General features: G+C 38.8%; 1 protein-coding gene across 1 annotated transcript in view; it reads right to left on the bottom strand.

The window, feature by feature from the left end:
* Positions 1–8,552: 8,552 nt before the first annotated feature.
* LOC145417804 (uncharacterized) overlaps positions 8,553–22,862 on the bottom strand; it is a 25,444-nt gene continuing 11,134 nt past the window's right edge. Inside the window, exons 7-13 of the mRNA XM_080286420.1 lie at positions 19,864–20,010; positions 16,399–16,524; positions 13,780–13,869; positions 13,219–13,386; positions 12,756–12,942; positions 10,462–10,529; positions 8,553–8,773 (exon numbers count right to left, since the gene is read on the bottom strand). Of these exons, the coding sequence (XP_080142546.1) occupies positions 8,630–8,773; positions 10,462–10,529; positions 12,756–12,942; positions 13,219–13,386; positions 13,780–13,869; positions 16,399–16,524; positions 19,864–20,010 (930 nt within the window). The 3' untranslated portion in view covers positions 8,553–8,629. The remainder of the gene's footprint in view (positions 8,774–10,461; positions 10,530–12,755; positions 12,943–13,218; positions 13,387–13,779; positions 13,870–16,398; positions 16,525–19,863; positions 20,011–22,862) is intronic.

Raw genomic sequence — 22,862 nt, 5'->3', positions numbered from 1 at the left:
CAGGGGTTCACGCCCCACCTGGGTAGCTGCCCTGCTGGGAGAGGTATTGCTCTCCCGTCACCTAGTGGGGCTATATGATCTATCAAGGTCTAGCTTGGGGAATTCATTTCCCCATATAAAAAATACTGGAACACCACAAGAATTAGCCTTGGCCCCATCTTGGCTCCCCCATCTTTGAAAACCTGGCAACACTACTGACTACTACTGCTACTACTACCAAATAACAGTGCCCGGCTTCACCCACACCATAAACTAAAGTCACTCAAATGATCCATTGCCTTCCATAACAAAGACTTGTTTCTTTGGCCTCTATTCCTTGTTTTTCAATGGAATATCATAATCTTAAATCCTCCACGCCTGTGAGGTTACTGCATAATTTACCATCACTACCACCAGCCAAGCGTATTCAACTTTCAGAGATTTTTATCGAAATGGAGGAGTTCAATATAACCTTCATTAACCCATTTGATCACTAGAAGTCTGTCCTGCATTAAATAAAATCATCTGGTAATAGCATGAATAAAATATACGGCACCAAACTGAAAGGCTTAAATGTGCTTTTGAATCCCAACCCACCGTTCCCCCTCTCTGGACTCATACCAGCACAGTCGTGGTCAGTAGTTCCTTTACAACGCCTCAAAACTGTATCAGAACCTGGTGCATTCCTGCTAATCTAATCAACAACAATCAAATAGGCACTCTTCAGTGGTTTGAAGCCCCAACTGTTTAAGAACTTTACACCACAACTGTACATTACCTCACCACCATCTTCGAGACCAAAACTCGCCTGACTGCAAAAGTACCTCTAACAAGTATGAGTGAAGTTGTGAACAATAGACATAATTTTACAATTCTTTTAAGTGTAAATAATTATGACAATGTACATATTGGAGTAGTAAAACATTCTGAAAGTACAAGTATTGTTTGTCCCATATAATGCCTGTCATTAATATCCAGGTCTGGACTGCTGCCATCTCAAATCTTTTCTTAACCCTTTCGGTATGATGGCCTCCTATATTTATTCTTGAAACCACCAGACAATATTCTATCTATCTATCTATTGCCAGACGCCTCAATCCCGTTTGGGGTGGCCACAAACAAATCGCCTCCAAGTCGCCCTGTCCCCCGCCATTTCACTGCCCTGCTCCCAACTCACACCCCCCTCTCTCATATACCTCTCCACCCCATCCCTCCATCTCATCCTCGGCCTCTCCCTCCCTCTTCCCCCCTCCACCTCACTCACATACACTCTCTTCGTCAGTCTTTCACCCTCCATCCTCTCCACATGGCCAAACCACCTCAGTGTGTTCCTCATAACGCTTCCTATCACATCCACATCCACACCACAACGCTCCTTTATATCCTCATTCGTCAGCCTGTCTCTCCACGTGACTCCACAGGCTCCTTTTAAATAACTCATTTCCACTGCTCTCACTCTTGACTTCTGTCCTTCCAACAATGTCCAAGCTTCACTTCCGTACGTTAGAGTTGCTATCACAATACTGTCATGTAGTAACTTTTTCACTTCCATGCTCACTTCCCTGTTTCTTATCACTGCTTTCAAAGAACCAGCAACCTTTCTTCCCTGCTGTACCCTTTCAAGCACTTCACCCTCCAAACCTCCATCCTTACTCATCACACTACCCAAGTACTTAAACGTACTTACCCTGCTTAATTAATTACATATTGGCAGGCACGGACACTGGGAGGAATGGGGTGCACACCCCACCCTCCTGATTTTCGGCAGAAGTAATTTGCTTATCATATAGGAACAGGGTTATTACCAAAACACTGTACATGCAATAAATGTCATATGTAATTTACTGCCATAGAATAATTTCAGTTTGTTTGTTAATAAATCTGAATGAATTTGGTCATGAGTCAGCATGACTTGTAATAATTCTGCTAAGAATATCATCTCTTTTCCAAAGTGCTGGATGCAGCCCTGACTTGGATCGGTTACTATCTTATTCACTTTACATGAGTACCAAAAACTGGCTGTTGATCATTCTGAAGGACCTAAAATATCCTCTTTCATTATTTTGACCTTACTGACCTCTAAAGAAAATAGTGGGAAGAATCTGTAAATAGAAAAGGAAATTACAGTACTGTATTAGTAAACTATCACCACCTTTATGCAATCAGTAAGGCGTATCTCTACAGCAAATGACAGACCGCTTTACAGACTCAAAAGTTCGTGTCTATGTTTCAAGGGAGATTAAAATACTTCTTATGAAATTTTCATAATATATTCAAAATTCAGTACAGACAAGCATTGGTCAGGTTCACACCTGCTACTTGCAGCTTATATTGTTACTGTTCATGTTGTAACAATAAGCTACAGTAATCAGTCATGAACGAGCGATCTTAACAGATTAAGGCAATGACACATTCTTATCACTAGTACATTACCTTTCAAAAATAGCAAAATTATACAAACTTCAAGCTAAATGAAAAATGAGAATTTCAAGTTACAATTTAAGAACAAGCCTCTCTAGTTAAAGCATGAGTTGTCAAGCTTGCACTATCAGTATATCAGAATGGAAAGGCTAGTGGAAGCAGGAAACTTACTATACCATCATGCTGGACTCTTACATTTGATAACTTTCAATCAACTATTCAACCTGCTACACTAAGTACTCATGCAGATTCCAGTTGGAATTCAAAGCAGATTTTTGGGTGAGGATGTCCTGAAGCCAAAATGAGGACAATTACCATCACCTTTCTACTCAAGAAAGTGCAGTACTGTAATAGAAGTGTAGACCATGTGCACTGCTGGGTCACTAATTAAACTGATCTGAAATACACTAAAACCATGCCTATCCATGCTAACTTGGGAGCAAAGATAATTAAAGTCTTTCCCCTAAACACTGTTATAACTATTTAGGTATGTTTAAAACTTACAGGAAAAAAAAAAAAAAAATGAACATCTTTAAATTTCACTGAGTGTGTATAACTAGCATTATTGTGTGCAAGTGCCTGTAGTCAATATGTTAGATAAATTTCCATATTACTTCAGGATAAATTTTCCTATTACTTCATGCTACTGTCAAAAGTAACTGAAAACCCTGGTAAAAAAGGCTTTGTTGAAAAATCTGTTACTATACCAGCATTCTGCATATGTATACAGCACAATCACAGACTGAATGATTTTACCCCTAACAACCTGATTACAGAAGTCCTCGTTACGTATCAGAGTTCTCTTCAAAACTACCACAATTTTCTTCAAACAACTGATAATGTAAGTTGTGAGAAACTGGTACATCAGTTTTATAGGCAGCAATGGAATTTTAACATGTTATCTCAGTGACATTTACTATGGGCTTCATGGCAAAAAAAAGAAATAATATTTTTGTTGTGAGCCCAGGCTCATCTAAATGTCCACCCACTGGACTGCACACTGAAGTTCCCTTCTGCAGTCCAAAATCTTCCACTCTGAGGAGAGTAAAGGAGTTGAGGGTTGTCCGTACAACCAGTCAGCAGGGCCATCTGGTGATATCAGTGCCACTGCATGAGGGCATTTCTCTCCAGCACCAAAAATGGATTTGACAAAATGGTAACAAACAACGTAGACTTACTGTACAGTTTAGAGAAGATATCTCTTCTCACTGAGACCTCATGGTACAATCATCCCCAGTATAATTACAGTAACACAACCTTTTGTGGCATACAACTCGTCAGGGCAATACAGGTAATCAATGTACAGTATTCTTATTTATGTAAGCACTTTATTATATTCTGCACAAACACACACAATTTGCTATTACTACCTGTCAGTGAAAAAATTACAGAAAAAAAAAAAAGGCAGTAATCTGAGTATTACCAGCAAGCTTAATGATATCAGAGTGGAGACAGAAGGAAGGGTTGATATCAAAGTATCTTTCAAGTTTAAAAACTCAGAATGAAATATTCGTTCCACCTTCACTTGCTTACAACAAATAAAGAAAATCAAGCAGTAAATGCTGAGAATATACAAAAGGCTTATTTGTAAAGTGGTATATTTTTTTATCTGGTGTGTACTATAATTAAGGCTGCATTACCAACAGATGTCATGATTATGTCTACGTGAGCAGTAATGTCCGATTACATAATTGATGCAATCTTCACCGGTAGCACACATTGCATGAATAAAGTAATTATTACTTCTATGTCTACACTGAATCACTAGCCGGTATCGTGTATGAGTATTAACCTTAAAGATTAAACACTAATGGACGCTCACAGCACACTAATCTCCTCATCTAGCACCAGCTACAAATACATTCAATGTTTAGTCTCTACAAGCACAGGCATGAACACATGTCATGGTATAGGCAGGAGCCTTAATTTGACAATGAATCATTCACCAGGTTTCTTTCGCACTGTCACACAACAGCAGAGAGTAGCAGCAGTGTAATGAACAAAAAAAATTTATATCAATATGCTCTAAGTCAGTCTACATGGACGCAGCTAATTAAGTCTATTCTATCCCATATCAGGCACCGTTCTCATCATGAGTCAGTAGTTATATGATGAAACTTTAGAACTGCTTCTTAGGCATTAGTAAATCTACTTTCTTGAGTACATCATAGTTCCTGTAATGTATGACACACATGAACTAAGTGGATTCCCAGTCATCTATCACTTTTTAATTATTATTGCATAGATACATTTAGTAAGGCCCACAATATTTAAGCAATAATGCCCTGTATGAAAAAAAACATGCCTTCAGTTATCTGGAACTGATTGGGATAGCAGTACACTATATTCATGAACATTTCAATAGGTTCTTTACTTGTACCATATTGCTTAATAATGAATGATCATACAAACCTTAAGTTTAAAAGTTATAAACTACAAGCAACATATAAACAAAAGTGGTGTTCAAACAGCCATGTGAGAGTTTCTCATACCTGAAAATCAAACTCTTACAGTGTTGGTCTCTGCTACAAATGAATTGTGAGTACTGCATCTCAAGTCACGGCATACATATAAAAGACTCGCATATATCACATGGATAAATCTTGCCACACTATGACTATACATTACCTTCAACATTACACTCCTTATGCAAAATACAAAAGAAATAATATCACCAACAATCTTTACATAGCAGAGAGTGCCTAAATGGGGTTAGACTTCAATATTCCAGTACTTTTACATGCAAATAAAAACCACATTTAAGTGCAGTAAAGATAATAAGGACTGGTATAAATTGATTAGTACAGAAACAGGAATGTGTAGTGAGTAATACTTTGACATGGTTAGTTGACAGTTTAAAAAATCTAATAAAAATAAAGCAAAACAAACATCTGGTCTGTTCCACCATATGTAATAACCTACCTTCCACATGCTTCAGGTTAGAAACTCATCATTCTTATTGTACAACAGTGCATGTATGAGAATGAGGAGGACTTCATAAAAATTTAATTACAGGAATGTTTGTATCTGGAATAAATACACTGATCATCATTCATAACTACAGTATTAGAAACTCAACATGGGATGCAATTTTGTTCAAATCTTCCAGAAACAAAAGAAAATGGACTAAATTAATAATACAATAAAAACTGTGATAATAAAGGTGGTCATTTAATAAGCAATAATCCCAAGACTCTATACTGTGTGTGTGCATGTGCATATGTAAGTGAGTGTGTGAGACATGCATACACATATGCAAGTAGTACTCAAAATCTAGTCTTGTATATCACTGTATCATGTGCTAACAAAATTACAGTATCATAAAAACTTACATAACAAAAAACTGTCAACTAGCGCAACTAACAACAAATCTTACTGAGTTATGGTTTGGCACAGCAATGATCTGGAAAATCTGCCTCTCTAGTGATGTAATTTTCAACATATATATAATACTTTGGTCTTTTTTATAACAGAGACCACATTAATACACTCTTCTCTTCACTTTCATCCAGAGCTGCCCAGCAGCAAGGCCTAGAAGACGTGATATCTTACATATATGATTTTGAAAGTTAACAGGCTTCTCCATATCTATCAAAATGTCAGTCCACTTATTCATTGCAATGTATTAAAGTCACTGACAACTGCTGTCACAGTCTAAAACCATGTCTAACCAAGTCTACTACTGCTGCATTAGGGCTGCAAAATTAAAGTTCCTACAGAAGCTGACACCTACAACCTTGACCCTTAAACCCTGGGACATCATATGACATACACATTCCCCCCACCCTCTACTTTTTTTTTTATTTCCATTTTCTTAATCTCCTTATACATGGTGGCTCTCCTGTAACCCTAGTCAGTCTTACCTGGGTCACTGAACAGTATGGGTTGCCTACTTTGCCTCTACTAGGTCTCAGAGACCCTCTGGTTTCCAATGTTCTATTTTGTTAGCAAAATGCCAAATTACTAAGTATACTTCAACTCTTGTCAAATTAGGATGACAAAAGCTACAAATGTGTTATTGGTTTCCATTTGTTGACAAAGGAATGCAGTTTTCCATCATGTTCCTAGTTTTTTACAGTGTCACCTCAGAAAGAAAACAAGGAAGACCCAAAACTGTGAATTTGTGCAGCCCAAGGGTTAAGGAACCACAGGGATTATGAGAAAAAAAAGCAATGAGTTAAACACAAAACAGCTTAGCTTGACAGAAACAACCAGTACAGTAGTATAATGACTATTGTAAGAAAGAAATTTCTTTAAGAGTATGTTAGCTGCATTTAAAAAATATATATATTTAAAATAATATACCATTCGTTGCCAAGGACATATTCTTATATAACTATATAACACCCTAAAAAATAAAATATAAAAAAATAGATGTAATCAATCATTTCACCACAGTAGTTAGAATGCAAATGTTGCTATAAATAATATCGCTCTTCACACGCACTTCAATCCTGATGTATTTCTTCATTATGATTCCTCCTCTTTCCAGATGATTTATTTCAGCTTCAGAGAGACTCCTTGTATTGCAAGGGTAAATGAAGGCTATATCTAACCCCTCCAGTTCAAAGACTCTCCTAAGCCAAATAGTACTGTGTGAAGAGAACAAGAATATAATGAAAATTATGTCATCACAGTGAAGTGGATAACAGTGCTGTCAGAGTACCATGGCCTGGTGACATACTAGGAAAACTTCTTCCACAAACCCATAATTGTATAAAAGCCTAACACAGCATTCAACATATCAAGCAAATGCTCCAATTCACTGCCAGATGGATTCATACTAGCGGCCAAATTTTGCAAATTACGTTATGGAAACATAAATGTATTTTTTCATCAGATGTGAGCTAACACAAGGTTAATTCATGTAACCAAACATCTTTAGCCAGGTATGTTTTATAATCTATTAGTGCTACCATCAAATTATTTGATTCAGCTTAGGAAAAACTTTCCAATGTACTGTAAAGGAGTTAGTTATAGCCTTCAGTAACCCCCTCATAACAAAAGGTCAGTTCTATGTTGAAAACAATTCATCCTGCCATACCAAAAATAAAATGAAAAATGTCACCAGAAAGAACAGGTTAATGGGGTAGGCTTAGAAAAATACAATCTCATACATCACCAGGTTGAAGGAGGCTGGCAGCACAGTTATACTGTAACCTATAGCCCCTTTATAGGGAACAGATATATTGCATAATTTAATATCATATAATGGTCTATAATGCCGCACTTTGCTTAACTTATGTCATTATCAAATTGCATCACTGCACAACTAAAGCATACAGTGAGACCTCATTAAACTGGACTGTCAACACAATTTCTTATTCCTCTGCTGCAGTGTACAATGAATGGTGCATTTCTTTACAATACAACCTTGAAGTCCTCATACCTTCAAAGTTCCTATCTTAAATCACAATGGCCTTTTATGAAGGTACAGTATCAGATATATATATATATATATATATATATATATATATATATATATATATATTTAACAAGAAGACCAAACCTTACCACCTCCACCATGCACAAGCATTAGGCAGAGCAAGATGTAGGTGTCATGATTCAAGCCCACTTCCTATGGTCACTTCAGAACCATCTAATGGAGGAAAGATACCAATCCCCCCCCACCTCCCCATTTTTTCCTTGAGGGTGTGGGGAAATTGCTGAATATTGCACCTATAGATTTCTGAATTACAAAAACAAGTCTTAAATGCAAAATTTTTATATACCTTATCTTCACATTCAAAAGTTCAGCTCTGTCTTCTTACTAGCAGTTTCCCCTACCACTGAGATATGTTGACTGAAACTAAAAGTATTAACAAAATTGCGCTTAAAAAATATAGTGAACTTGTTTTGTATTCTAGAAATCCATACTCAAAAAAATATTTCATAAAAGTGGCCATCTATATCCAAAATAGAAAGCTGGAGGATATGTTTAACTTTTAAACTGACCCTCAGGTCTTCCAAGTAACTCATTATTCTGATTTCTTTATCCAATCTGGTCCGAGTTAATGAGGTAGCACTTTCATTTCAACAAAACAGTGTGACTGTAAAATGAACACTTACAACCATAAATTATGGGCAACATTCATGCAACAAAGAACAAATAATAAATGGCTTCCAATGCATGAAAATGAATATCATCTAATCACCAGTGCTGCTAATAAAATTCTGCAGAATTCCGCAGAAAAACTAAACAAGGCATTTATATGACCTAAGCCAAACGTTAGCAAACGCTGAAATCCCAGAGCTTGACAGTCTTGTCGTAAGATCCACTAACAATAACATAGTCGTTGAAAGCAAGGCAAGTGACGCCATCCGTGTGGTTCCTCAGTGTCACTAGCCTTCGCCGAGATTCTCGTTCCCAAACCTGCCAGCAATTACATCAATTAATATTTTATAATACCCCAATAAGAAACATCATTATTATCTTAAACACATTTTGTATGTTCACATAGAATGAGCTGCTCTTGAGCAGGTGCTTACATCTCTTTAGGATGATGAGTACATTAAGTCTTTTGTCATAAACTTTTTTTTCTAAATATTCATTTTTGCTTTGATATGCACAGCAAATTAAAAAAAAAGTGCCTGTAAAAGTTTCACTTCTCTGTATAAAGTCAGTGTACAGAAAGGTATAGCACTAACTGTAAGGAAATGCTTGTGACATTCTGTAACTCAGTCTTGACATACAGTGGGGACTGCCTGTAACAGAGGAAAGGAATCCCAATGTTGCAACTCCCTCTCTCTTGTCCCAATTGAGGTGTAAAACCATCCATCCATCCATCATCCAATCCTACGTTGCCCAATGAGGAGCGTAGGAGCCCGGGGCTAGGCAGTTGGTCCTGACATTTAAGATGAGTGTGACTAACCTCACTCATCCCTGAGTGGCATTACGTGAGCAATAAACCCCAACCACCCCTTGGATATAAACCTTCACAGGCTCAATCCGACTGGAGCACAATAATTACCCACTAAACCACCAGGCGGCAAAATTTGGTTATATGGTTACCACCCAGCGTAGTAAATAGTTTCCTGGTGTACAGGAAACCATTTGGCTTGTCACTCAGTGTAGACTCACCCATAGGCAGAAGCAAGTGGAAAGAATGAATGAAAGACAGAAGCTACTGGCAAAATTAGAACAAATGAAGACCTGAATTTATGCCAAGAATGAGTTACACAATATCACAACTTTCTTTATGCAACAGGTACTGTGCTGGAAACTAGTGGGAAATTGGTAACTCAACTTTCAAAGTAAAAATGGAAGTTTAAAGGGTAATCCTTATATAATTTACTGTGAACTTATAATAATAATAAAAAAGGCAACATACAATGATGACTTGCTGCACTGGGTAGTGGGACTGCCACATCCTGTCTCAAAGTAGTTTACATTCATTTTTCTTTCTAGGTAATCATTTACTTCTTTCTTTTTCTCTTTACCTGTATCCTCATGTGTTTCCTATTCTCAATATATTCCTCTTTCTTTCATCTGAATCAATTTCTAGCATTCAATCTGGCCACTTCTCTCTCCTTCCATTCACTGCTCTTCCAACATCCATACTCCATCAAATTGCACCTTCCATACTAGCTATCCTTGCAATACCACATACAGATTTAGCATTACTAACCAAATACTGTACTCTCTATGTGCACTCTACAAGTTTTCCAAATCTCTGTATGCACTGATGAGCAACCTACCTTCTAAAAGCAACTCTCAAAGTGACTAAAGGTAAATGAGTTGGCATCACAGATGTTGAATGTTATAGGACTTAATACTGTATTCTTCTCAGAGAGTTGCTGTTGTTGTTGTTCAACCCTAGGCAGTCTGACTGAGCAAACCCACTGCCCACAGGTAAGCAACTGCACCTACAAGGTTGTCCCACAGGTTACCTACACTGCTGATAATGTGTCTTGTGTTTGCATCCTAGTGTGGCATGTGCTGTGCAATGCTCCATTGTGTTATGTTGTGTGAGCCTATTCTACATGCAGGGCACGTACAGGTATTAAGTTCCTCTTAACAGCCAATTAAAAGCATATTAAATGAGATATGGAATACTTTACCTTTATTGTTTTATCATCAGAGGCACTCACTATACGTCTCGAATCAGCCGCTAAACACCGTATTACACCTGTGTGAATTTTTAATATTATTTACATAAAGTCAGTCCATACATCATCTTATATGAATAGTTCTCAGGCACTAATTTTTACATGTAAATCCGTAATGAAACAATACAAAGCCACCTTCAACTCCTTAAGTCCTGGATGTGTCTGCTTAGCTGAAAAAAATTAACTGGTGATGGCCAAAACGAAATAATAAAGATGTCATAATACTAGACCAATTAATGTAGACAGTTTCTTAGCCCTTCAGTACATCTCTCCTATGCTGACTTAAATGGACAACTGGCAATGGTTGTAAAAGAGAGAGAGAGAGAGAGAGAGAGAAGGGGGGGGGGGAAGTTGGTAAATGCGGAACTAATCATATTTACTGTTTGAAAAATCAACGGCATCAACATAACACACATTGTATAGCAGCAGATTCAATTTATAAGAGGATTTCACCAAAAACTGTTTAGTATCCATACATCTTCTTTACAAATAAATTCTTTTAACAGACTTACATAATGAAAATTTCTTACTTTTTAGAGCTCTTATGACCTGAATTACAAAATATATTGATTGTACTACACTGCTACTTCTACAAAAGCTCTTGATATGGGTATATTCATGACTCCAACTTTTCTACCAGCTTGTAATGATTTGTTGCATGTAGCCTACGGCAATCTCTTTATAGTTTTATACTCTAAGCAAAATTACTGTATGGTACTATATTGCTAGCCTTATGGATTCCATGTAAGCAGTGCATGTACTGTACTAGCGCAATTCCTAAGCCCAGTGATTATACAATTACAAAGTTCACCCAGTAATAACTACTGTACACTCATTCCTCGTAAATTGCGTGTTTATAAATCATGGATTTGTAAATCACGGTTAAGTGGCTGTCAGACTGCCGGCACCCTTAAATCGCTGTTAAATCAAGAAAATCGCAGATCTAGGCACCGAAGTGAGCTTTTTCCAAGGAGAATTGTAAACCGCGGCATTCAATTTGAAAATCGCGACCCAACAACCAATCACCACCCGTCCCTGGTGGCAAGTGTGCATACTAATGCCGCAGAGTTAATGAGAAACATCAGGAACTCATCACCCACTATTCTGGCCGGGTAAGGGCAGAAGCTGAACCTGAACCACAGCCTGTCCTTCACACACTGAGGACGTGGATGACGTAACATCTGTCATCTCTGAGGCAGACTTTGAGGGCTTCCTGAGGGAGGCAGAGGAGCTGGAGAAGGGAAAACAGCAAGAGGGAGCATCCCCAACTCATGCTGAGAGGGTCTAAGTTCTTCCCAACACCACCCGACTCCATTCACTTAAGCAATATCATCATAGGATTAAGGAGAGATCCCTTAACACTGCTTATTTCTATTAAATACAGGCACTGAATATTCCTAAATTTGTATGTTTGTGTTTGATGGTGCCTAGACAGGTGTAGGTAGGGTGCTGTGGGGGATGGTTGGCCAAAGTCCAGACCCAAATTCATTTTTCACATAAAAGTTATTATTTATAAACCGCGGAATTTTTAAATCGCGGCAGTGGTCCAGACCCAAATTGCCGCGATTTATGAGGATTGAGTGTATACACTGTAGTGTGGAAGTAATGCACAGCTGTGTCAAAGCAAAAGTGAGATAGCAATAACAGCTGTAAGTACTGTAGATCAGAATTTAATTTCAGTAATCCCTCTATTATCAGGACGTCCATTATCCGAACGATCCATTATCCAGACGCTGTGATCTGGATGTTTAAAACCATTATTCATACATTTTTCCATATCATCCGGACAAAATGCTTGCGTCCGGGTGGAAATTATGGCCGAGTAAGCATTTTCGCCCAGCAAGTCGTTTTTTTCATATTGCAGGGTGTGGCCCTGCAGTGGTGATTGCTTGTCTGTAGTTGATGGGTCTGCTTGACCATGGTAATTGCATGGCTGTGGTTTATAGTTCTGCTTGACCAGATAAACTGTGTAAAATACCAAGAATGAGTGTTGTATGATGTACTGTAGTGGCCTTTGACACTGGCTTTCAGAGTTAGGGTATGTACAAAGTGGGGCCCAAGGGGAGAAGTCTATTATCCAGACGGATCCACTATCCACACATGCCTTTAGCTTTATTATGTCAGATAATTGAGGGATTATTGTATTCTAAATAAAAAGCTTACATTAATGCTATAACCAATAACAGAATTTTAAATGAAATCTTCAACATAATAGATGAAAGTTTCTTGAAGAATCATTAAGTTACCTGTATGTCCCTCACTGGACATCCAGTCAAGGACACCAACACACTGGCCAGAGGAAATACACCATAGGCGGATGGTGCAGTCGAGGGAGCCAGAGATGATGGTGGTGTTGTCATAGGTCAGTGTCGTCACCGAGTCCTCATGGCCCACCAAAGTCTTCTGACACTGACCTGAATCTAGCTGCCACACCTGAAAGGTTGACAGAACAAAAGAATGCAATGGAACCTCCTCTCTCATGGGCTTTCTGTCTATCTATGTACCTACAGTTAAATGCCTTAATTCTGAAAGGAGTGGCTATACAAGAATTAGCTCTACTACTATTGCTATACTACTATCATCAAAACTTGGGTGAAAAAAGTGATACTGATGATGAAACACCTTAAAGCAATTAAGTGACACTGATAAATAAGTATCCACCATACCAATTACTAACCATATCTAACATTAAAGTTATATGTTTCTCACTTTGATGGTATTATCAGCTGCACCGGAGATAATTTTATCTTGATCAAAGGCGATGGTGAGGACATGATCCTGGTGGCCAGCCATAGTGCGAAGACATTCACCGGAGGCCAAAGCCCAGACCTTAACCAAGTGGTCATAGCTGCCTGACACTACACGTTCTTCATCAGCCTGATCAAGTGAAGAATAACTTTAATAAACTATCCATGCATCAGTCCTCATTTTTTTTTTTTTTTTTTTTTAACGATGCAAAGCAAGTTATCTGTGTTTAAGAAATGGTATACAAATTAAATTCGCTTTTCCAAATTGTATATCGAGTAACACTGGGGAGATGCATAATGCAAAACTATATACCATTCCAGCATAGCACAGTGAGTTCTAGTTATACTGTATTCTCGTGATGCATTCGATAATATCACAATTTTTTCCATACAATTGGTACTGTATGTTGGGTGAAACTGGAAAATCTGCTTTATAGGTAGCAATGTTATTTTAGTTCACAATTCCTCAGAAATTTATTGAGGACTTAATGGCAAAAGGGGATGTACAGTGCTAGCAACCCACCTGAAGACAACGGACTGTAGAGGAATGACCAATCATTGTAACTTTGCAATTGATGGAAGACCACTGACTGGTTTCTTCTACATCCCAAACCTGAAATTATAAAAATATTTCATACTTACCCTGCCAACCTTCATATAAACTTCTTAAGGAGAGAAAAACTCCTGAACTCATTTCTGTCACAACAGAGAGAAGTGAGTACTCAAGAAACCATTTTATCATTGGCTTTCCCTTGGCCATACCAATCTGCAATAAGTTACACCTTTACTGGATACATGGCTCCACGAACCAACACACACAAACATATTAAAAAACATTAAAAAATATCATCATTAATTATCATTATATCATCAAGTGACACTTGCAGAGGTGAAGAACACTGTGAAGTGGCTGATAAATGGGAAAGCAGCTGGGGTTGATGAGGTGTATGCAGAGATGTATTAAGTGTAGTGGACGAAGTGGAATGAAGTGCTTGTTGGAGATACGTAAAAAGGCATGGATGAGTGACTCTGTGCCATTTGAGTGGAAAAAGGTAGTGACTGTACCCCCGTACAAAAATAAAGGCAAACGAAGTGAGTGCAAGAATTATCATGGCATAAGTCTACTGAGTATTGTACGGAAGGTATATGGAAGAATTATTATAAAGAAAGTAAGAGAGATATCAGAAGTCCTAGTGAGTGATAAACAGGGTGGCTTTAGGAGTGGGAGAGGATGTATGGATCAAATATTTGCAATGAGACAGGTAGTGCAAAGGTGTGTGAGAAGGACTATAAGGTGTTTATGGCATTTATGGATCTGGAATTGGCATACAACAAAGTAGACAGAGAAGGATTGTACAAGGCTCTGCACATGTGCAGTGTAAATGGTAAGCTGCTAGGTGTCATAAAAGAATTTTTATGATGGCAGTAAGGCATATGTAATGGTAAATGGGCATCTAAGTGCAACAAGGTTGTGTGATGTCCCTATGGCTGTTCAATATATATACGGATGGGATGATGAGAGAAATAAAAGCATGAGTAATGGAGTGTACGATGGTGCTGGTAATGGTGATGGATGGAATATCTCAAATTTGTTGCATGCTGATGATGCAGTGCTACTTGCAAATACTGGACAAGAGCTTGGGAGACTGGTGCAGAGTTTTGCAGATGTATGTGAGCGTCGTGCCTTGAGAGTAAAGGTAGAAAAGAGTAAAATGATGGTTACTGAGAGACGGTGACTCACAGTGTGATGTTACAGTAAATGGAAAGACAGTGGAATTGGTGAGAGTTCATATACCTCAGCACAGTGACAGAAAAGAGAGGAAAATGTGCAAAAGAAGTGGAAAGTAAAGTGGCACACAGAAGGAAAGTAGCTGGTGCTATGAAGACCTTGCTAAGAAACAGAGGCTTGAGTGCTATTTGCTAATAACAAAGTGGATTTCTGCAGACTGGTTTAGAGTACTGTATTATGGATGTCTGTGATCAGAGATATTTGAAAATTAATCCACACAAATGTAGTGATAGTTGCCAAGAGGCTTACATGAAGGAGTATTAGTGCCAACTTAAACATACGGATGTGAGACTATGGCGTGGTACGAAAATGAAAAGTCAAGAGTAAGAGCAGTGGAGATGGGACTGCTGAGGAATGTATGTGGTGTACAGAGAGTGGATAGGATACAGAATGATGTGATTTGTGAAAGATGCAGAGTGAGGATGTCTGTGGACACCACAATCAAAGACAGTGTACTGAGATGGTATGGTCATGTGGATAGAATGGATAACAATAGTGTGATGAAAAAGGTATATCTGAGCAAATTTGAAGGGGGGAGGAGACGAGGTAGGCCAAGGAGAAGGCGGTGGAATATGGTGGATGAGTGTGTTAGGAAGTGAGGTATGGAAGTTGGTGAGGCTAAAGGACTGACAAGAGATCGAGCTGGCTGGATGAACTTTGAACAGAGAAGTGCATGACCAAGGATTTGGCACCCCTTTTTATTGTGACAGCATTCGGACTGGCTCCATCAGACAGGTATATGTGAAGCTACAGAACATGGTGAAATTTGGGGGGGGCCTATCAGATGGAGCCAGGATTTTGAGGGCTTGAATGACGAGTGAATGGAAGCATGGCCCAAAGAACCGGGCAAACTTTGGCTGTCTGGACGTTGCTACTCCTCACCCTGCCCTAGGGTTGGAAAGGTCTGGATGATGATGATGATGGTTATCATCATCATCATGATTCCATCCATAACTGTCTCCTAGGAGATGGGAAGAGGCAGGCTCCAAAAGCAACAGACAGAAAGAAAAAAGTGGCAGAAATATGAAACACCATGCCCAGTGAAATGGGCCACATATAACTCAAGCCTTCAGGTTCCAGGCTGCATCTTACAAGCAAAACCATTTATAGCCGACTTTGTATTTTTTTTTTTTTCCTAATCTTGCTTTACATATTCTTTTCTTTCTTTCTTTCTTTTAGGTGATACATTTTGCAGTCCTGGGGTTTGATACAGCTCTCTCTGACCCCTTCATTATAAAATGTCTTCCCTAAGATGAATAAAAAATTCTACAGGTAGCATTAACAAACTAGCCAAATACTGTAGCTACTTCATCTGATTCAAGGAATTAATGACAAGTGACACTGGGCACATACCTTAATTGTGGCATCAGCAGAACCACTGACAAGCCTGTTTCCAGCCAAATGAAGGCAGCGCACCATGCCTGAGTGGCCCACTAGTGTTTGTACTGACCAGGGAGAGTTGGTCCTCATGTTCCATACCTGATTGTGCAAAAATAAATATCGCACAATTATGCACATTTTTTTTTATATTGAAGCATTGATTATCATGAACACTTTTTTCCCACCTAAGTACAGTATGTGATGAGGCAGCACCCAGAAAACAAGGAAACAGATACCAGTAGTATAAAAGTGGGAAACTTAAGACACCGAATCCTGTGAATAAAACTTTCAGTACTGTAATTCCAATTCCACATCATACACAATACACTCCATAATCTTTCCTTGTTCATTATGTCATTTTTTAGCCAACATATACTTTGAACTGGTAGGCATTATGGATGATGCTACACATGTAAAGTGTGGAAGAAAAATCAATGAATGCTACAGAGAGGTTTTATGAGGGTAGCAAAGCTTGCCTAAGGGTAGACAGATGACTGATTATGAGGTTCAATGACAGTGATGGAATGAGACATACATATGTGTGATGTCCCCATCAATCCTCAATAAACATCTAGATAGGGTTATGAAAAAGGTCAAAAACAAGATTTATGAACAATGGGGTTAAGTTGATAATCAGCAATGAGGATATTCTAAATCTAATGAAATTAGACAACTTCTGATGCAATGTTAATTGCTACTAACAAAATGGATTTCTGCAGACTGGTTTACAGTACTGTATTATGAATGTCTGTGATCTGAGATATTTGAAAATTAATCCACACAAATGTAGTGAGAGTTACTGAGAGAAAAAATAAGACAAAATTATATATGTTTAAGAAAGCACAGATCTGAAATGGTGAAAGACTAGTGGGGTACCTGCTTCAAATGTACAGTCAGATCCCGCTATTTGCGGGGGTTATGTACTATGGATCACAAAAGTATCAGTGCACAGGGGGTCCGATGCCTGCCGAAAACATTCAAACAACTGCTGACATTACCAACGTCTCATTGTGTATGAACAAAGTCTGTTTATATAAACATAACATCTGCTATATGTTTGCAAGAGGATACTGCTGGTTGGCAATACATGACACCTCCTGACATCAGTTGGTGGTAGGTCGGACACTAGTATTTCAGTGACTTTCATTCTGTAGCCCCAAACGTTTCACGCAAATTGTGCACCAATGCTTTTGTGACCCTTAAGTACCAGAAAACCCCGCAAATGTTAAATTTTTGGAACAGCCCAAACCTACCAGTGATTTCAATGTTTTGGCTAGCTACTCCAAATACCTATGAACCCACTATAACACCTTAAATGCATATTATGGCACATTAATACTTCCTAAAAAGACAGTACAGGACAATACACAATGTGCCCTTCTGGGTACAGTGTACTGTACTCACCATGCGGTGGTGATGATGAGGGTTTGTCGTGTGCTGAACAGCACATACCTATACAGGGTAACTGAACAGTTTAACTGAATAAGACAGTATTTCTCACAGAAAACATGCAAAAAAAATCACTTATGAACCATCAGGAACAGCTGATGCTGTGGGAAATGATGGAAATATCATGAAATAATTTCCCAGAAAAATCTGCTAATACACTCGACCCTCCATTTCCTGTACCCCGAATTCCCGGATTTCGGATTTCACGGACACGGGCTGAGGCCGGACAATATTATCAAATGCTGGACAAATGTCCATACAAGTCCAGGATTCTCACAAAGGTCTGGCCATTATTCTTTCATATAAAACTAGCAGTCTGCTGCACAACACAGTACAGTATAATTTTGGTAAGGTTTAAACTCGATCAAGGCCATTTGTAACACATACAACACATACAAGAAGATATTTTCATACATGAAAAGCATCACGGCCATCATCCTGTTTCACCTCACCACTTCCTAACTTGTGGCAATATCCCATTTGCTTTATTACCTTTCCCAAATGACACTACAGTATAAATAATTTATTGCATAACACAGCATAAGTTAAGCAAGGCTTGGACACAATAAAACTCATACGTAACTTAGAAAATATACTGTACTTTCTTACGGACAAAGTCAATGGTATCCATTCTGACTCACTTAGTTCACCCGACTCAGTCGACTAAATACCGAATCGGCACTTATTGGAAAATATTTTAATTGTTTTCACCACAGAGGCTCATACACACCTAATTATCTGAAATCCGCTAAAACAATTGTACTTAATGTAACTAAATTTAAAAATTAGGTTTCAGAGCTAAAATGCGCCAATGTTAGCAGATATTTCCCCTTCAGATCATAAGCACGCTTTTAAAGACAACTATTTTGCATAAATATTTATTTTGAGTACAAAAAAATGTATCTGCATTGTAAATTGATACAAAAGTTCATCAAGGCGAGTTGTTAGGCTCGAGGCATAACACTTCCGCTAAATTTAAGAAATTTTCGCCCTAAAATCTGATTTTCTAATAATAATTAAATTAAGCACATATTTTTTACTGGATTTCAGATAATTAGGTGTGCAAACCTATATGGTGATATAGATTAAAATATTTTCCAATTAACATCATTGATTCGGTCCAAGATCGAGTTCACATTCGTTGGTCAGCTGATGAGTGGTTGGCTCACTTTGTGGTGTTCCATTCCTTGTTCATTTTTTCAGCTATCTCATTTTCTATCATATCCTCCACATTCTCGTCAACAACTGTCTAACCAATCATTCTTAGGGTCGTAGCTAGCAAAATACTGCTACTGTGTCAATGTTATTATTATTGTTATTGTGTCAGACATATTATGTACTGTACAGTATATGTTAGTTATGTTGGAATAGGTAGCCTACATTCGTTTTTTTTTTTTTTTTTTTTTTTTTCCTCCGACTCCGGGCAAAGGCTTCAGGGCCTATATCTCGGGGGCAGTAGCCTATCCCAAGGCCCAGTAGTCCTCCTACACCTCCACATGTCACCACTTCAGCGCTAACATCCACCATCCATATTGAATACATGCTAGGGCTGTCTCATACAGGACTGGTGTATTGGTATTAGTGGGGGTATTTTTACGACATGTCGGCGGGTCATCTGGTAGATCAGGAAAGTCTGCTGTTATGAAATTCAAATCCTTAAACTGTTCCCTGCCCCAGCCGGGATTCGAACCTGGGTCCATCAGGACTGCAAGCCGCCTCTCTACCGATTCAGCCACCACCTCAAAAGTGTGGACATGGCAGTGAGCTCTAGAATATCAAAATAATTGCTGGACAATATTGGAGAATTCGGACAAAGAATTGTAAAAGTCCGTCGAATGGTATGTGGGGCCAGACTTTTGCAATTCCCGGACTTTTGGGGTTCTGGAGTGGTTTTCCCCCTTTTCAGTCTGGGAAATCGAGGGTCAAGTGTATGTGAACCTGTGAATTGTGGGGACTGACTGTAACAAACAGTACCACAATAAAACCAACCTTGATAGTATTGTCATGAGAACCCGAGACTATGCGGTGATCATCAAACTGCACACATGACACCCCTTCTGTGTGTCCCTCAAAAGTGCGGACATGGCAGTGAGCACCCATCCAGTTGCGGCGAAGACGAAATCGCTCCACAAACACCTGAAAATGCAGAACTACTGAAAAATATGACATCTTACTGAGGCATAAATGATTTCCAGCTGTAACATGATAACTGGCACAGTATACACCTGGCCCTCCATATTCATGGGGGTTAGGGGGAACAGATCCCGGCAAATGTGGAATTTCCACGAATGTGTGGTGTATCCTCCCATAAATGCCTCTACAGCCGGAAATACCCCCTGTGAGCAAGTGTGCACATACTGTACCTAATAAACCATATCTTGGACCTGAAAGCAGCTTAAAATATCACAAACAGCCGATGACTTGCCCACAGGCGTGTGGGCAAGTCATCAGCTACATATACACTCAATCCTTAAGTAACATGTGGTTGAGTAACACGTTTTTGTTCTAACGCGGTCAGCATAATGAGACAAGTCATGTCAACACGCGGAAAAACTCGAGCTCACACGGGAAGTCAGCTGGCCTGGGGACGAAATTTGAAAGCCGCGCGCTATGACGTCACCCTCTAACCTCTGGGTACATTTCCTGGGCGCATATTTCCATTCTGTATGGGTATTTATCTCAGTACCACAGCCAGCCACCTCAGCCAAACAGCCCTAGTGAGATGGGATAGGTTAGGGTAGGTTAGGTTGCTGAAATTTTGCCTGGGAAGCACAGTGGGCATATTTTAGTGAAAAACCTATGGTTGGTTTTGAAACGAATGGGCAAGAGCTGTTCCTGGCTGAGGGTTCCTGGTGGTTTTTATGAATACGCATACAGAATGGATATATGTTTTCTGGGCAAACTCAAGGCCAAACGGTTTGACGAAATTTATGGGTTTCGGCAATTTCAGGGGACAAAATGGAACGACAATGTATGCTAATCAGAAAAAAAAAAAAAAAAAAAAAATCCTTGGGTAATCGTAAGTTACAGTTCAATTCCACATTCTTCATTTGATTTCATGCTTCCCAACAAATTTTGGACCAACTGGGCATATGGTTATCAGTCCTTTCTCATGCCTCATCTAGTTCTTACCCACAATTATCATGGATTTTGCAGTTTTAAGGAACAAAATGGAACAAAAATGTTTGCTAATTAGAGGAAAAGTTACTCTTTCGTCCATGTGTTATCGTAGCGTTCAGTTCCACATTCTTCGTTCGATTTAATGCTTCCCAACACTTCCAACTAACTGAGCATACTGTTATCAATCCTTTCTCATGCTTCACCTAGTTCCACCCCACACTCATAATGGGTTTCGCAGTTTTAGGGGACGAAATGGAACGAAAATGTTTGCTAATTAGAAAAAAATACTTTCGTCTATGTGTTCTTGTTAGTGTTCAGTTCCACATTTTTCGTTCGGTTTCGTGCTTCCCAACACATTTAGGACCGACTGAGCATACAGCTATCAAGTCCTTTCTCGCTTCTCACAGACTCTACCTCACAGTCATATGGGTTTCGAGTTATAGGAGACGAAACTGAACGAAAATGTTTGCTAATCACACACACACACACACACACACACACACACACACACACACACACACAAAATACTTCTGTTCGTGTAAGTGAGCATTCAGTTTCACATTCTTCGTTCTTCTTCCTGATAGTCTTATGTTTGTCGGATTACTTCTGGGAGGTAAATAAACGTTTCATACTAAATCTGTTTCCCCCGTCGTTTTAAGTTGTATTCCGCTGTCAACTTGTTTGATACATCAGGGTTATGGCGAAATTAGGGCCTGTCCTAACCTAAGTGTTTAAACCTGACCTAACCTAGCTTAACTATACCTTATAATTTAACCTAACGTAGCATCCAGTTGGGAAGTTGGGAGACGAAAATCACCTTTGAGTACATCAAGACAATCATGTTATGGCTTAAGGAACGTGATGATAAAAAGTGGGAAATTTTTCAGCAGGAAAAGGTAATTTACCACCCTGAAAATAGTCACAAAAATACAGAAAACAAACTGGAGGAATATCAACTGAATTGGTAAGGTTCTTCCACTGCTTTAAGCGTACAAATACCAAAATGGCAAAAGAAAAAAAGAAAATCATAGCATAAAAGAAAGCACCATCATAACGATTTGGAAGGACAGGGAGAAGATAAAGATCGTGCATACGAAGTGATGCAATCCTGGCAGCTGTGAAGGTTTATATGTTGTCCTGAAACTGACTGAGAAGCTTATAGGGCGTTATGTGGAGCGTCAGAGAAAGCAAACTCTCACTTTTACCCCTTTTTACCATCTTACCCCACGTATTTACCTCCACCTATACGCACCATCAGGTAAAACACTGAAAGAGATATAACTGTTGTAATTAAAAACATCAGTGGTATTAAAAATGGCATTAACAAAAACAGAAGTTGGACTGGGTCAACACCACCTCCACTGAGTACCCTTTTGTTGATATGTAGCTCCATGGTATTTTACTCCCGCCCCCCAACTCCAAAGTTGTTGTCAAAGTTTCGCCTTCTCATATCATGTGGCCTTCAGGAGAGACGTTAGGCTGTATAGTTAGACTAAAATTTACGGGTCTGGCTGTTTTAGGGAACAAAATGGAGCGAAAATGTTTGCAAACCAGAAAAAAGGTACTCTTTCATCCATGTGTTCTCCTGAGTTAGCGTTCCGTTTCACATTCTTCGTTCGGTATCGCTCTTCCCAACACATTACTCTTCATTTGGTATCACTCTTCCCAACACATTTCGAACTGATTGAGCAGTTTAGCCATATGTTTAGTTTATCAAAAATGCGTTTGGAAACGCGATATCAAACGAAAAATGTGAAACTGAACGCTAACTCACGAGAACACACGGATTAAAGTAATTTTTTCTTGTTAGCACAAATTTTCATTCTATTTCGTACTCTAAAACTGCCAGACCCATAAATTTTTGTCTA

This window comes from Coenobita brevimanus, chromosome 111 (genome assembly GCF_032717465.1).
Source record: "Coenobita brevimanus isolate Jiangsu-jjx chromosome 111, ASM3271746v2, whole genome shotgun sequence".
In the NCBI taxonomy this organism is placed as follows: domain Eukaryota; kingdom Metazoa; phylum Arthropoda; class Malacostraca; order Decapoda; family Coenobitidae; genus Coenobita; species Coenobita brevimanus.
The sequence above is the reverse complement of the archived record's forward strand: the minus strand, read 5'-3'. Positions and strand labels throughout refer to the sequence as shown.